The sequence below is a fragment of the Tachyglossus aculeatus genome, chromosome 18 (genome assembly GCF_015852505.1).
Source record: "Tachyglossus aculeatus isolate mTacAcu1 chromosome 18, mTacAcu1.pri, whole genome shotgun sequence".
NCBI lineage: Eukaryota > Metazoa > Chordata > Mammalia > Monotremata > Tachyglossidae > Tachyglossus > Tachyglossus aculeatus.
In genome coordinates, this window is record NC_052083.1 from 6,444,696 (window position 1) to 6,461,752 (window position 17,057).

Consider the following 17,057-nt stretch of genomic DNA (forward strand, 5'->3'; position numbering starts at 1 on the left):
TGAATCAGTCATTGGAATTTATTGAGCGTCTACCACATGCAAAACTCTGTACTAAGCCCTTGGGAGAGAAGAATACAACAGAATGTGTGGGCACGTTCCCCAGGCATAGTGATCTTACAGTCTAGAGGAGGAGACAGACATTAATATAAATAAATAATTAATAATATATAATTATGTATTGAAGGGTGGCAGAATCCTCCCCTCCTCCTGCCACTCTCTGGCCTACTCTCAGCTCCTGGTGCAGTGTGGCTTCTCCAGAGTGGTTCCAAAATGGAAAGTTAGCATTAACGGTTTTGAGGTGTGTGAAACTCATTCATTAACAGGCTTCTCTTCAGCAGAGGTTGTCTAAGGACTTTATGGTTTGTTTCAAAAAATTGAGTTGCTTCCATTTTTACAGTTTCAAATTTAACTCCTTGAGGTTGTGGTTTACCATTTGAATGAGGCAGCATGGAGCGAATGAGTGTTTATTGAAGATAATTTGGGGGATTAAAAATCTGGGAAACTGGGGAGGGTCCTAGCTCTAGGCTCATGCTTAACTTTGAGGGAGCTCACTGTACAAACAATATTAACCTATCGGAGCCAGGTAATGTACATTCTGCCTCCGGGCCTTCCCCAGGGTCCTGAAGAGAGTCCTTTCCCTGATGATCAGAGAGCATCTTAGCACGTCCCCTGAGACCTTTCTCCCCTCATCCTGCTGCTGCAGCTGCTGTTGCTGCTTCAGAGCAGCCCCCAGAGTCCAGGAGGGGGGCAGGAGTGGGGTATGGATATAGATTGAGGGGAAGGGAGGGAGCGGCCAGTAACTGTCTCCTCTGGGAGAGTCTTCATTGGTTAGGAGGCATGCCCAAACTTCCTTATCTGAATGACTGTGGGTGTGTTTGTGAGAGAGAGATTCTGTGCATGTGTGAGAGTGTATGTGTACATTTGTGCCTGTCTTATTTCTGCCCTTAAGGTCCAAATTGCATATACAGTTGCAATTAGCAAACTTCCAGTTTTGGGCTGGCTGTAGAGTCAGGGACCCATGCTGACATAGAAAAAGACTGTGGCCTGGAGCGTTTTTCAGGCTGTGTAAGCCGTTGTAAAAGCCTAGCCTCACAGTCCCTACAGAAGGCTGCCTGGATCTGTTCAGAAAGTCTTTCTGAGAAGCAGCATGGCTCAGTGGAAAGAGCCCGGGCTTGGGAGTCAGAGGTCATGGGTTCTAATCCGGGCCCTGCCACGTCTGCTGTGTGACCTTAGGCACGTCACTTAACTTCTCTGAGCTTCAGTTACCTCATCTGTAAAATGGGGATTAAGACTGTGAGCCCCACGTGGGACAACCTGATCACCTTGTATCCCCCCCCAGCGCTTAGAACAGTGCTTTGCACATAATAAGTGCTTAACAAATGCCATCATCATTATCATTATTATTTCCTCCAACTCTTTGGAAACGGTCCATGGCCATATCAATCCATATTTTTAACCTGGGAAACGAAACTTGTATTTTGCCGTGGATATTCTGTGTGAGGTATGTGTTTTCTAGACTGCAAGGTGACATTTCCAGAAAGTTTTCCTTCAGCGTTCTGCCATCTTTATTTCATTCCCACTACGACTTGTTCGGTAAGTCTAATAGGACCCCCAAGGTCGTGGATTTTTAAACTGGCTGCTTTTAAGCTGTCGGGGAATAAGGAGCAGTTGAGGATAAGAGCAGGCTAAAGAGAGGAGCACTGTTTTTCATTGAAAACTCCACTGACAGGTGAAGGAGGATTACAGAAAGTTCTATGTAAGAAACATGCGCACGCGCACACACACACAGACACACACACACACACACACACACACACACACACACACACACACACACACACACACACATATATATTCTTAAAACGTAATGAGATCTATTCATCAGTTACAATGTGAGACAAAAGTTTCCATCCACTTGAATCCTCATCTGTTTTCTGCAGGCTTAAATCAGGTGTGGTTTTCATTCAGTCCAATGAAAATCAATTGTCAGGAGTAGAAATCAACTAGGAAGAATGATTACATCCAGGTGTTGCTTTGTCTTTACCCTTAGGTATGTTTTAATTGCCATGGAGGCATTGGACCAGCTTCTTATGGCTTGTCATTCTCAAAGCATAAAGCCATTTGTAGAAAGCTTTCTTCATATGGTGGCCAAACTGCTGGAATCAGGAGAACCAAAGCTGCAAGTTCTTGGAACCAACTCTGTAAGTAGATCCATTTTGTGTCAGTAGTTAAATGGCCTTGTGGGATCTGTAGAGTCCCACATGATTATAATACATTATTATAATAGCAATAATAGATATTATTATAATAGTGGAAATAAGATGGGAATGACATTCATCCCTAGTCTCAGGAAACTGAAAAAACAAAACACATTTGCCTTTTGGTTACACCGCTGTGGGATTCAAATCACCAGAATAAGGAGTCTGAGCAACGGTAGTTATCTCAGAAGGCTAGATCAATCAATCAATGGTATTTACAGAGCGCTTACTATGTGCAGAGTGCTGTACCCAGCGCTTTGGAGAATACAGTGTAACAGCAAACATGTTCCCTGCCTAATCTGTCTTTCTCTCCCCATCTCTCCCTACCAACCCCTGACATAGAGGAAGAGCGTAAGCAGGTGGCTGTGTTTTACTTTTCAGGGAATTGGATTGGGAGTAGCCAGAAGGAAACAAGAAGAGAGCCACGGGCCGAGGAGGGGCCCAGTGGAAATATTTCTACAACCATTAATAGCCTATCCTCTGTTCAGGAGAAATTTGTCAATTTTGTGGTCATGCTAGACCTTTTGAGGTTTGGAACAACTACAGAATTGAAAAATATATGTTCTTTGTTCATTCTGTCACTTTCTCTATTTTTACTTCTCCTCTTTTACCTGAGAAGTGTTTGTGCTGCACTGTGAAAGCAGCTATTGGAATAGACAACAGTAGAGACCAGAGAAATGTTTTTGCAAATTTAACTCATGGCTTAGAAAGTTGAAGGCAGAGATTAAATGGGTTTGATGCCATTTACTATACCCATGTTTCAAATAACACACATTAAAAAATCCCAAATAGTATTCATGTGTCCCTTCCAAACACCCCTTCCTAACTTCTAATTGTTGCCAGGGTTCTAGACTGTGAGCCTGTTGTTGGGTAGGGACCGTCTCTATATGTTGCCAATTTGAACTTTTGAAGCACTTAGTACAGTGCTGTGCACACAGTAAGCGCTCAATAAATACGATTGAATGACTGACTGACTGACTGAATGAATGAATACCAGGGGCGACACCAACTTCCAGGCCCCCAACTTTAAAAATAGACAGTTACCTTGGGTCATCTCTCATTCCTTCTAAGTCCAGTACTTGAAAATCTGAACTCTGCTCCATTTGAGAGTTTCTTGTTTATTAAATTGATATAATTACAGAGAAGCAGCATGGCTCAGTGGAAAGAGCACGGGCTGGGGAACCGGATTTCATGGGTTCTAATCCCAGCTTTACCACTTAGCTGTGTGACCTTGGGCAAGTCACTTAACTTCTCTGGGCCTCAGTTCCCTCATCTGTAAAATGGGGATGAAGACTGTGAGCCCCATCTGGGATAACCTGATTACCTTGTATCTACCCCAATGCTTAGAACAGTGCTTGGCACATAGTAAGCGCTTAACAAATACCAACATTATCATTATTATTATTATTATTATTAAATACTTTTCCCCCATTTCTTTTTTTGAATAGGTATAAAATGGTTATCTTTATTTGAGCATGCAGTTCCACCAGGAATTTTTTAATGAAACCTTATGGCTGTTTAACTTGTGTGGCAGTGCACATTTTCTCCTCCTGCCATGGTTCAGATTGAAATGTGCACCCTCAGGATATATACTGCATGCATCCAATTGACATCATTCACCTAATCCCGGGAAATCATCTAAACCAATTTTTGAAATATTAATCTATTTAAAGCTAGAGAGACCAAGGAAAACATAATTGAAGCTTCAGATGCATTATAGTCACACTTTTAATTTCCAAAGAGCTTAAAGAGACAAAAGTATCCATTCTTATTAGAGTGCCATAATCCCATAATCAAAGACAATTAACAGTTCATTCATTCATTCAATCGTATTTATTAAGCGCTTCCCAGCGCTTAGAACAGTGCTTTGCACATAGTAAGCGCTTAACAAATACCATCAGTATTATTAAGCGATTGGGAAAGTACAATACAATAATAAACAGTGACACTCCCTGCCCACAACGAGCTCACAGTTTGGAGTGGGGGGGGAGACAGACATCAATGCATTAATATAATACAGATGACTGTTTAAGGTAATGTATGTAACATCTCTTTTTTAGCACATTCTGAGTATGTTAGCTGAGGGTAATCAATCAGTCCATCAATAGCATTTAGTGAGCCTTTACTGTGTGCAGAACACTGTATTAGGTGCTTGGAAATTCCTCAGACTGTGAGACAGTGGCTGTGTCTGACCTGGTTATCTTGAATCTACTCCAGTGCTTGATGTCCTGCTTAGTGCATGGTAAGTGGTTAACAAATAGCATAGGTATTATTGGGAGAGTACAGGACAGTGGACTTGATACATATGAACCCTACCCTCAAGGAATTTACAGTCCAGAGGAGGAACTTACAGTCTAATACCAGGAGGTGGTTAGTACCTTGAATTCGTAGAGCACTTGTGTTTTTCCAATATGCTTTCACACCATCTTGATGATAGGGATACCCGGCGGCCCCCATTTTGAGGAAGATGGAATATGAGACAGTCAAGTGACTTGCCAAAGCTCACACAGCAGGACAGTGGTGGAGGTGAGATGAGAACTAAGGTCTCCTCCCATTCTCTTTCCACCTGGCTCCCCTGCTTTCCCGGTGGTCAAGCTATAATAATAATAATAATGGCATTTATTAAGCGCTTACTATGTGCAAAGCACTGTTCTAAGCGCTGGGGAGGTTACAAAGTGATCAGGTTGTCCCACAGGGGGCTCACAGTCTTAATCCCCATTTTACAGATGAGGTAACTGAGGCCCAGAGAAGTTAAGTGACTTGCCCAAAGTTACACAGCTGACAATTGGCAGAGCTGGAACTCAAACCCATGACCCCTGACTCCAAAGCCCGGGCTCCTTCCACTGAGCTACGCTGCTATCATCAATCGTATTTATTGAGCGCTTACTATGTGCAGAGCAAGGCAATCCTTCGGTACTTCCTACTATTTGCTCCCTTCTCCTTGTATCCCTACTCTCTCCCAATCTTGCTGGGAGGCCTCAATCTTGATGAGATTATTGGTCATTGGCTCCAGTGCTGCAGTACTTTGAGCCTGACCAGGCATACTGCAGTGTGGGTAGTCTCTGGTCCTCAAAGTGAAATTTTAAGTTAACATGAGTTCTACCAGGCTTGTAAATCCACACTGCTCCCCCGACAGATATAAAAGAGGCTTTTGAAAAGAACAACTTTTCCTCTTTTTACATCTTAGTCCCAGTGTAAGCCCTAGCCTTCTGGGATGAGAATTCAGGTCACAGAGTTGGTCCTGGGGTTATTGGAGGACAGGAGTGTCTCATAGCTCAGCTCCCAGCCAGCTTCTTTTCCGCCCCCATCTTTTGGCAACTGAGAAGTAATGGTACCCGTCTCTCAGTCCTTCAGATTCCAAGGTAGCTACACTGTCATATGAGGCTCTGAGGAAATGAAGAGGAACAAACCGCCTTTCTTGTCTCCTGCAAAAAAAAGTCTTCAAAGCAGCCAAATGAGACTTTAAAAGCAAAGAATCCTTGGTGTATTCATAATTGCTTTGCTTTTTCAGAAGCTGGAGTTTATTGTATGACACATGCTACTCTTCTAGGGCATTTGTGAGTCATACCCAGCAGTTTTCTAAAATTATGAGCTTCAAACTTCGATTTCAGTCTGGGTTATTACCTGAAATCACAATTTGAATCAACTTCTTGTTACAAAGCGAATTTTCTTTCTAATAGCAGAGTTCCTCCCTCTTCCCTCCCTACAAAATTGTCCATAAACTGTTGAGGTACTTTTTCATCCTAGCTGAATTTTTCACTTAAGTAAGTTTGAAAATAAGGGAGTTTGAAGTTTGTGGCCTCTAGTATATGACAAAGCCATTCATTAGTATTTATGGAGCACCGACTGCGTGCTCATTACTTGGCAGCAGACACTAAGAGAGTACAATGCTCGAGGAAATCAGTGGTATTTATTGAGCACTTACTATGTGCAGAGCCCTGTATTCCAAGTGACACTCTGTTGGCTTGAAAGAATTCCGAATATCATAGATGCTTCCTGAGGTTATTCATTTCTTCTCTCTGCCTCCAGGTTCGTTAAAGGCCTTTCTAGGCATCTGAACTGTCCTGTTTCTGATAGATCCAAGAGGGGAGATTCCGCAATCTTCCTCAAAACTCACTCGAGTTCATCAGTCTCCTGTGTCGGAAGGCTGATTGTTATTTCTAGCATAAATCCTTCTTGCTTCAGTTAAAGCCCATGGCTGGCCTCTCGCTCAGCTGCAGTGAAGTGGGAGAACTGTTTTTGATTGGTATCTTCGCAGTCTCCTAAGACATAGTTGTGGTTACCAGTCCATAAATTCCATTATTAAAATTGTCATCACCTCTGAAAAATGTCACGCTCTGCTTTGGTCATTGAATATCTTTCAAAGTGTCCCCTTTCAAAAAAAATAATAGATTTTAACAGTAACGTGTGTTCTTTTCCACACTGAGACTTCTATTTTATTTTAAAGCTAATGATTTAACATGTCTGTTTTCTTTTTTTCTAGTTTGTCAAATTTGCTAATATCGAGGAAGACACACCCTCCTATCACAGACGTTATGATTTTTTTGTTTCTCGATTCAGTGCCATGTGTCATTCCTGTCATGCCGACCCAGAAACAAGGACCGAGTATGTATCACCCCCCGCTTTGTTAACAATAAGAATGGCATACGGTGATCGGCCACGTTGAGAAAAATATATGTCTGGATGTTGCTTGGGATGAAAATGCAAGGGAAATTGCATCTATACCCTCAAGTTCTTTATTGAAGTTATCCAATTATCCCTCCCAGTTCTACAGAACAGCTTTTTTAGAAGGATTTAAAAATAGGGTGCTTTTGTCATGGTAGCTCCTTGGACCTTCAATCGGGACTGGAAATAGGACCAGATGGAATCTGGGTCCCCTGTAGCTAATTCTTTAGTTCCAGCCTTCAAATAAAGCCTTCACTGCAGTTTTCCCTTAACACAAGGGTTGAATTCTTACTAAACCCAGCATTAAGGAAAACTTGCTCATTAGTGTTTAATAGTAATAATAATAATGGCATTTATTAAGTGCTTACTATCTGCAAAGCACTGTTCTAAGTGCTGGGGAGGTTACAAGGTGATCCGGTTGTCCCACGGGGGGCTCACAGTCTTAATCCCTATTTTACAGATGAGGTAACTGAGGCACAGAGAAGTTAAGTGACTTGCCCAAAGTCACACAACTGACAATTGGCGGAGCCGAAATTTAAACCCATGACCTCTGACTCCAAAGCCCAGGCTCGTTCCATTGAGCCATGCTGCTTCTCTGCACTGTGCACATCAGCAAAACCATTCCTTCTGACACCACATTGCACTGTGTGTGCAAACCAGCTGGTGGTGTTAGACCCATCTTCCCTGCTGTCAGGACTTGTAACTCTTGGGTTCTGCCTCCTAGCCCTCTGGCCAGCAGCTGCTTTTGCTCAAAAAGGGCCATTATGTTTTTGGTTCTTGCAAATTAGATTCCTTCCTCCTTTCCTCCCTCCATTTCTTTTCTCTGTCTCTCTCTCGTCTCCCTCTCTCTCCTCTCTCGTCTCTCTCCTCTCTCTCTCTCTCTCTCTCTCTCTCTCTCTCCCTCCTCTTGTCTCTCTCCTCTCTTTCTCCTCTCTCTCTCTCTCCTCCCCCCCACAGGCATCCCCTGCTTAATGTAGTTTCTGAAATGGCGGCATCTGTCAGTGAATCTCCACACTCCCAAAAGTTTGGTATCACTGGTCCAGAAAATGCTTCCCCCACATTCACCTTGGCCCTAGCAGGGAAGATGTCCTTTCTCGGGGCTGGGCTCCAGCTCCAGGAGAAGAGGACAGAAGCTGGTTTGACCCTTTCCCGGCCCATTTTCCATTCGAGCTAAACACATTCATTTGTTACAGTGCAGGGCTATACCCCAGAACCGGCGGCTGAACCAAAAGCTGCTCTAGGGAGTCGAAGACCAGGGCTCTTCACACACATGGCATGGAATCCGGCCACCCATCCTGTATGCGGGAGTACAGCTGCTGCCACCTCTTCCTCCTCCTGGGGCCACACCCTAGCAAATTGGGGTCCCTCATAATGGGTCTGCGCCATCTACTCTCTCCATCTTTCTTGGAGCAGAGAGTATACTCCCAGTATTTAAGTTTGTCAAATCAATCAGTCATATTCATTGAGTACTTATTGTGTGCAGAACACCGTACTAAGCACTTGGGAGAATATAGTGTAACAAAATTGCTAGACACAATGCCCACAATGACTTTACAGTCTACAGGGGGAGGCAGACGTTCTTTGCTAATGCAGAGAAACCGAGGGGCATTGCCATGGGTTAAAGTATGTTCTCTACAACATTTCATATGCTTGCCCACTGGCAGGGTGGACATCCAGCTCCCTCTCTGATAACTGTTTGGGCTCCCGGTCTCAGCTCTCTCCTTCCCAGGACCAGCCAGGCGAAGCTGCATGATTCCACCTTCGTTGTTTAAGCACTGGACCTTTGGAAAGGCTGTCTTGCCGAGTCGCTTGAAGTGTGGGCTGTCCATGTCATGGGTGAAAAGGTTGGCTATGCCAAAGGTTCTCTGGTGAGGCCGTGTCTCACAACCACATGATGGGCGATCACGCAGCGATACCCCAGAGGTCCAATCGCTGTCTGGCCCTGAAGTCTGCAGAGACCATTGTCCCCCACCCCTCCAAACAGCAATTATATCAGTATCTGGACTGACTCCGAGCCCAGGCATTGCAGATAATTAATTGGGCTTTAACCAAATTTTGCTTGGAGGTTCTGCTATTATTTCACCTGCCTATGGCGACGTTGCTCCATTTTCAGCTACTCTATTGGTCTCTTTATTGGTTTAAAATATGCCCAATTCAGAGGTATATATTCTTTTCCCACATGATTCACCACTAAAAGCTGCACGGAATTTGACATTTCATAGGATTACAATTGAGGGAGAGTTTTATGTACAGATGATCAAAATAACTAACATTCAGTAGAAGATTCACTTTAGGATTTTCTATAGCTATTGTGTAAAAAGGGATATTTGGGGGGATTTAGCTCCCCCTAGTGAAATACATTTGGTCCATTGTTTATGTTTCTTCTTAACACTGAAAGTAGGTGTTAGAAACATGGGATTTTTTTTTTCCTTTCATGCCCTCTAATCCATCATTAAAATTTGGTTATTCTGGACCAGTAGATGTAAAGATGTAAAGCTTAGAAAATGAAATGAATGCCATAGAGAATGAAACTTCAAAATTTTTATTGAGATTTGACAGGTTGCAGGAAATTGAGTTTTCTTGCAGAATTTCTGAGACCAGAGGAAGAAAACCAAGAACCCCCAACTGCCTTCAGTGGACAGGAGAAATGAGTGGGCATGGATTCCTGCCCCTTTGGATTGCATGAATTTTGGTGTGTGAGATTTATCGAGGACATTCACTAGCAGAACAAACCCACAGTAGACAGCTCAGTCTCTGGAAGCGCTCAGTCGAAGTCCATGGAACACAGACCTGGTCCTCTCCATTCGCCATTACTGTCCTGTCAGTTGAAATGGGAGAGTTTGGCGTTGGTGATGCAACACCTCTTTGTCGTTTTGCAAAATTAAAATTTTGCCTCCCTCCCCTTGGTTCTAACAGCTCTTGTCTTTCTCCCACCAGAATTCGAATTGCCGGGATCCGGGGCATCCAAGGTGTGGTCCGCAAGACTGTGAATGACGAGCTGCGGGCAACTATATGGGAACCACAGCATATGGACAAAATTGTGCCCTCACTACTCTTTAACATGCAAAAGATAGAAGACAATGACAGGTGGGTAGGAAGGTTGTTTTTATGGATGTAGAGTTGAAGTCATCCTCTCTTCTTCCAGTTGCTGTTATTAGTGCTGGGAAATCCTGTTTTTCAAGAAGTTTTCACGTTAGGCCATGTAAACTTGGTGAGCTTCTTTGATGTTCAGAATAGATTTTGCTCAGTAGTGGGAATGTGGATGTTTCTTTCTCTTTGAATTATGTGGTCAGCTGAAATGTTCTTTTCTTTGTAGGTGATAGTGTAATACAAAACCAAGGGCTCATTAATCCTGCCTGTTATTATTATTGTGATATTGGCTTAGCATGAAGACTGGTATTCTAGTTACCAAGTGTAATTGTCATAGAACAAGAAGGGTATTCTCTCAACTATTATTATTAGTAGTAGTAAATAATAATAACAGTAATTTGGGGTATTTGTTACATGCTTACTAAGTGTCAAGCACTGTACTAAGCAACACCAATGTTTCTGTCTCAGCCGAATAGGGCCACCGTCATCTCCCCCAGGAGGAGACAAAGAAGAAAACCCCGCTGTGCTTGCAGAAAACTGTTTCAGAGAACTTCTAGGTCGAGCCACTTACGGGAATATGAACAATGCTGTACGGCCAGTTTTTGCGTAAGCGATCACTTTTATTGGATCTGAACCCATGATCGGAAAACCTTCATCCTGTCTGAATTCTTGAGATTACTACAGAACATTTAATACCAGAAGATGTAATTTGTTACATTTGGTTCTAGTACCTTTTACTCTGTATTTTATTATAGAGTTGACATTGAAACATATTGAATATACAGTTATTCTTCACTGCCAGTAAATGTTTGTGGTATTCTGTGTGCCGGGGGAATCCTCAGACATGTGGCACACAGCCTTAAATAGGGTTCTTACCTGTGTTTAAATCTGGAATCTCATGAATTTTAAAACTTCAAGAAAGTTTAAAATGATAGAGCAATGTTGCTATCATTTTGAGAGTCTTTTCCTTTGGTCACTGCATAATAGCTGTGAAGTAAGTAGCTCTGTGGCTTGTTAAGAGAATGAGCAGTAAACTAGAAAATAAATACTAAACCCCACCTAACTGTGGGATACACCATGTTCAGTGGTATTGTTGTGTATTGTAAAGGTTTGGCATTTTTTATTGTTCAAGACCGATGAATGAGAAAGTGGTTTGTTAATGGCTTTTGCATTTTTTTTTTTGTTCTAGGCATTTAGATCATCACAAACTCTGGGATCCCAATGAATTTGCTGTCCACTGCTTTAAAATTATAATGTACTCCATACAGGTATGGTTTATGTATTGTACTTAAAAGACCACAGTGAAGGGCTAAATACATTGGTATTGAGCATTACAGCTTACTGGATCACTCTCCTGTTGCAGAAACACCATAGTATTTCCATGTTTCTCAGTGTATGAAGCCATCCCCCCAACCCCAACCTTTGTGGTCCAATGAAAACAGTATCTCATCTGGGGATCAGGAGACCAGGATTCTAGTCCCACTTCTGCCTGGAGCCGGCCAACAGGGACACAGACTGCATATGCAAAGTAGCGTGACTCAGTGGAACGAGCACGGGCTTGGGAGACAGAGGTCATGGGTTCTAATCCCAGCTCCACCACTTATCGGCTGTGTGACTTTGGGCAAGTCACTTAACTTCTCGGTGCCTCAGTTACCTCATCTGTAAATTGGGGATTAAGATTGTGAGCCCCACGTGGGACAAATTGATCACCCTGTATCCCCACAGTGCTTAGAGCAGTGCTTTGCACATAGTAATTGCTTAAGAAATACCATCATTATATGCCTTCCGATACGTGCTACACCCCTGCCCGATGACTCACTTGTGGCATTCATTTGGGAATATTTCCGATGGGCAGGAGAGTGTGAGTAGCATGGTACAAATCACCAGCCCTGGAATCAATTCATTCTCCATATTCTGGGTCCTGAGGTCTCAGGATTGAGGTTATTCGGGGATTCTTGGGGGGAGACACTCCGTTACCAGCAGCAGCGAATGTCCACTGAGATTTCCTGTTATAGCTTTGATGCAGCCTCCTTAGGGTCCTGCCTCTTCCCCCCCACCTCAGCTCTGTACGTCTATTTATTTGCTTAGTACTGTGCTCTAAGTAGTGGCACGCTACAGATTTCCTCCACTCAACAGCAGGACTTGGAGGAGGTTCATGTCAATGCTGTTCTGAGAGGTCACCTATTGTCCACCCCGCCCGATAAATTCCGGTGTTATTTCATTCATGATAAGTGCAAAGTACCGCACAGTGGCGTCTGAATCTTGGCTGGCTACCAAACACATAGAGAAAGAAGGCAGACATAAGAAACTTGAAGACAACATTTGAGCAGCCCTGTTAGAGCAGGAAACCCAATCTGGTGCTACCGAGGTGATCGATATTTAGGGGGGCCTGAGATGCTTTTTTTCCAGGTAGTCTTTCAGATTGTTGGGGCTGCCAGGTGAAAACAGTAGGACTACTTTGATGAAAATGGCCCTAAAGTCAAGTAACTTCTGTGGTCCTCATGGCCCAGGTAAAAGGGGATGCTTATGGAAACATATTCCATAGTACCCGGAATAAGCTAAGTAATAGGCGTGACAAAAGCTAGGTTGCTTAGCCTGGACGTATTTGATGCCACACAAATGGAAAGCAAACCAGAACTTGTAGACATGCCTGAAAAATGTGCAAGTCTCATCCATGCCTCCACGGTGCCCTCAACACAAAGAGGGTATCTAAATAACAATTTCAGCAACCTCCCGAACACATCTTTCATCACTAATGCACATGTTCTCCGAAGAATGGGTGAGTAACATGCCAGAGGTTGGAATCTGGAAAAACTTTTGTGGTATGTATGACTCCAGCTAAAAATTGAGGTGTGGTGGAGCTTTGGCAGTTTCTCTGGCTTCTGTAGGAAATGAAAAGTTTGGGCAAAGAACTTTGCCTACAGTTAAAAGGTAAATACTCAGAGTGGCAGATAGATAAATTTGAATGCTTTTTAGTAAATTGGCCTGTAATGTTCTTTATGTTTTCTAGGCACAGTATTCCCACCATGTGATCCAGGAAACCCTGGGACATCTCGATGCCCGGAAAAAAGATTCCCCAAGGGTTCGGGCCGGTATTGTTCAAGTTCTGTTGGAGGCAGTAGCCATTGCTGCTAAAGGATCCATAGGTGAGAGGAGTGGCCATTCTTATTTCTATTTCTGTGCTTCTTAATGGAAACATTTTTCTTAAGGGAACAAATGAGCAGAAAGTTTTTATGATCTGTATTGACGTCTAGGGAGTGCAGGGGGCCAAACAGAATAAGTAGCCAATACAACCTACCCTCAAGGAGTTTTCAGTCTATTGAAAGTAACTCTCTAGGTCTTTTTGCTTGGCTTTTCAGCCCGTTGTTTCATTCAGATGGCCTTTTCCTTTGGTAAAATAACATTAAATTTAAAGTAATAATCTATGAAACCTATTTCCTTCAAATTCCATGGGTTCACGGATCCCCGAGTTATTGGTTAAGAGCATATTGCTCATGAGAAACCTAACTACTAAGCCTTTCCAAGAATGAGAATAGTTGCAATGAATAGTAGAAAAGTAGCAGATGAGTGGAGGTAAATGCAAAGTGATGAGTTTTAAGCTTGACTGAGCTACCCTTTGGACTGCATGAGAAGAGGCAGGGGGTGGGGGAAATGGGGAGTCTGGACAGCATGGGCTCAGTTCCATGCCCTACATGGTCCCTGTTGGGTGGTAGCATCTCTACTCTGTATTTACTTCCCTACCCACCGCCGCCACCTCGTAGAAGGGCCTAGGTCACGGAAGAAGAGGAGAAGATGATGCCATGCTGGAAAGACAGAAAGCTTGTTGTGGGCAGGGAACGTGTCTGCTAACCCTGTTGTATTATACTCTCTCAAGTGCTTAGTACAGTGTTCTGCATGTAGTAAGTGCTCAACAAATGCCATTGATGATGATGATGATGACGGCGACAGAACTGGCAGGCCAATTCTTTGTTCCGTAGGGACAGCTGAGCTTTGGGGAGTCAGAGCTGTGGTTCCTGGCTATTTCTGACAGGCTCATTGCTGAGGATGTGTCTGGGGAGTCCCCGCTTTTCCATGCAAAGGCCTAGATCCACCTCCTCCATCGTGGCTGGCAGCTAGGGGGCTTTCCTTCAGCAGTATACTTGGCAAGGAGGTCCCAATTTTCTTTCAACCAGTAGGAGACATAATTTGTAACACAAACGTAGGTACCCAGGACATAAAAACTGGCTCCAGATTGTGCAGCTGTGCCCTCATATCCCATTTTTAGTATTGGGAATGTTTCTTAAAATACCATTTTAGGAACTGGTAATTCAGCAGCCTTCTGTAGTCAAAAGGTTAATTGGAAAATGTCATTTGGACTTAATATTTTAAGGGAAAATGATTCCATGATTAGTTCTGTCTTGTTTTCCATCGATTCGGTTTTGGTTTACGTGTCTCTTCCTCTCTGTGCCCGGATCCAATCCAACAAGCCAGCCCCCCCACCCCACCCCCACTACACCTTTCTCCCTCCCTCCCATCAAATCCATTTCCTTACATTGAATGGGTCCTGCAAAAATTAGTTTGAGGTTGTTAATACCCCGACTAACTCCACACACAATTCTCCTCTGAATTCTGAGCTGCTCAAAACCTTGGAGGATTTTTTAAAAAATTTTCTTTCTTGCATCGTGTGTCTGGTAACTGTTGAGTTCTTGGGTACTTGCAGAACCCAAAAACGATTTGAGATGTTCTCACTTAGCGACCTTCCCAGGAAAGACCCGTGTATTCTGACACTTGGTTCTGTACAGGTCCCACAGTGTTGGAGGTGTTTAATACCTTGCTGAAGCATTTGCGCCTTAGTGTGGAGCTGGAGGCAGGGGATGCACGCAGCTCCGTGGGCAGTGCCAGCTTCAGTACCAGCTCCAAAGACAACGATGAAAGGATCGTCCAGAATGCCATCATCCAAACAATAGGTGGGTGAAATAGACTCCAAACTGTAAGCAGAGCAGGGCGAAGGTACAAACCTCATGACTTTTAATAACAGCACACATTTTTTGTGCTCCCAGTGACGCTGCCTATAGCTTGCTTTAATGGAAATTCTCCCTAAATGGAAGTGGTTTTCCTGAAAGAAGTCAAAAACAGTAGGTTTGTGTCTATCCCAAGAATGATTGATTATATTTGCCTTGAAATGCCCAGCTTCCCTTTTCAAATGGTATCATAACAGGAATGTTTTTTCATTTCTTTTTTTTGTTTTGTTTGTTTTTTAGAAAAGGTGTAATGTATTTTAGGTAGCCCCAAATATTCTGAAAATTGTAGGTTAAAAATGATTATGGACAACAACAGTATCCAGCCTGTAGTAGTGTTCAATAAGTATGAGCTGAGGGTCTTTTTCTTGGCTTTGACTTTGGAACTTGGAGCATTTAGCATAGTGCTGTCATTGTTAGTCCCTTGTTATAGACAGGTGCTTCTGTTCCACCTGAAGAAAGGCAGGGATCTGATTGCCTTGCCCTTTACTCGTGATCACTCTTTCTGTCGTTATATCAGAAGGATTTTGCTGTGGCCATTGTCTGTTCCATTGTCTCAAACACCCGTTTGAATTTCAAGCCTGAAGGAGGACCACCCAGCTGAGTTTTCCAGTGGTGATACTAAGATCCAGAGCCGCTAGAGAATTGAGCGTGGTCTGGTAATTGCCTTGAAAAACAAAAATAATGCTATATTTGACAATATCTACAAAGCTCATCATGGGCAGGGAACGTGACTGCTAATTTTGTTGTATCATACTCTCTGTAGCGCTTAGTGCAGTGCTCTGCATGTAGTAAGTGCTCAATAAATACCACTGATTGATTGATTGGATTTGACAATGGCACTTTAAGGGCTCTATCAAAATAATAATAATAATAATGGCATTTATTAAGCACTTACTATGTGCAAAGAACTGTTCTAAGCGCTGGGGAGGAGGTTACAAGGTGATCAGGTTGTCCCATGGGGGGCTCACAGTCTTCATCCCCATTTTACAGATGAGGTAACTGAGGCGCAGAGAAGTTAAGTGACTTGCCCAAAGTCACACAGCTGACAATTGGTGGAGCCGGGTTTTGAATCCATAACCTCTGACTCCAAAGCCCGGGCTCTAGGCCTCATGTTTCCCTCATATTAAGGATTGTTTTGGGGACTCTAAAAGACTTTCAGCAAACAAATAGTGTCCTCTTCAGCAGTGGTTTTTGAATTTGTCCCCTCAGAGGTGATATCTATTACCAGCTATTTTTCAAAGTCCCTTGGTTGAAGTCCTGATGTCATTTTATTACGTAGCATATTCGGTTTCCAATTTCTCAACCATTGTTTAATATAAATACATACTTCTATTCTGATTGAAAACACCAGAAATGTTTTGCTATATTACTCATTTCTGGCTTTAATGGATCAGAATTGGGTGTTGACATTACCACAAGGGAAAGAAAGAGCGCTTCACCATCAAGATGGCATTTGTCTTAGGAAAATTTCCAAAACATGGAAATCTCCCATTCCGGTTCACATCTGGTACCCCAGTGCACTGAAAAGGCAAACAAGCAGTTGAATTTCCCTTTCCTACAAGTTTCATTTCCAACTATTTAGTAATACTTGTAACTTGTAATTAACATCAAATATGCCCATTTAGGTAGGGCAGTTACCTCGGAGAGGAAAGTAGAACGTATTTGCCTGGGGGACAATCAAGGCATTCGTGATTTATTATACACTAACAAGTGGAGGAGAGCAGGTGATTGTGACTCATGCCCTTATAGCCGGAGCCCGAAGCAGGACATCATTTGAAAATGTCCTTTATATTAGCTGCTGGCAGTTTAGCTTTGCTGTTTCTTTCTTTTTACTGAGACTGTGGCTTTTAAAATTCTTTTTTGTAGGATTTTTTGGCAGCAATCTTCCAGATTACCAGAGATCAGAGATCATGATGTTCATTATGGGAAAAGTGCCTGTTTTTGGAACAACCACCCACACACTGGATACCAGCCAACTAGGGTTTGTTGAATGTTCTAAAGTTGTACTGAACTTTAAATTTTGAAATGCATTTTAAGTTGAAAT

The 17,057-nt window shown here is 43.0% G+C and overlaps 1 protein-coding gene across 2 annotated transcripts in view; it reads left to right on the forward strand.

Moving 5' to 3' along the window:
• Nucleotides 1-17,057, forward strand: part of EFR3A (EFR3 homolog A) — a 71,456-nt gene that overhangs the window by 33,554 nt on the left and 20,845 nt on the right. For both annotated transcript variants that reach the window (XM_038760698.1, XM_038760697.1), the window contains exons 4-11: nucleotides 2,051-2,201; nucleotides 6,742-6,863; nucleotides 9,861-10,010; nucleotides 10,482-10,619; nucleotides 11,203-11,281; nucleotides 13,024-13,159; nucleotides 14,795-14,959; nucleotides 16,880-16,994. In XM_038760698.1, coding sequence (XP_038616626.1) covers nucleotides 2,051-2,201; nucleotides 6,742-6,863; nucleotides 9,861-10,010; nucleotides 10,482-10,619; nucleotides 11,203-11,281; nucleotides 13,024-13,159; nucleotides 14,795-14,959; nucleotides 16,880-16,994 — 1,056 coding nt within the window. The remainder of the gene's footprint in view (nucleotides 1-2,050; nucleotides 2,202-6,741; nucleotides 6,864-9,860; nucleotides 10,011-10,481; nucleotides 10,620-11,202; nucleotides 11,282-13,023; nucleotides 13,160-14,794; nucleotides 14,960-16,879; nucleotides 16,995-17,057) is intronic.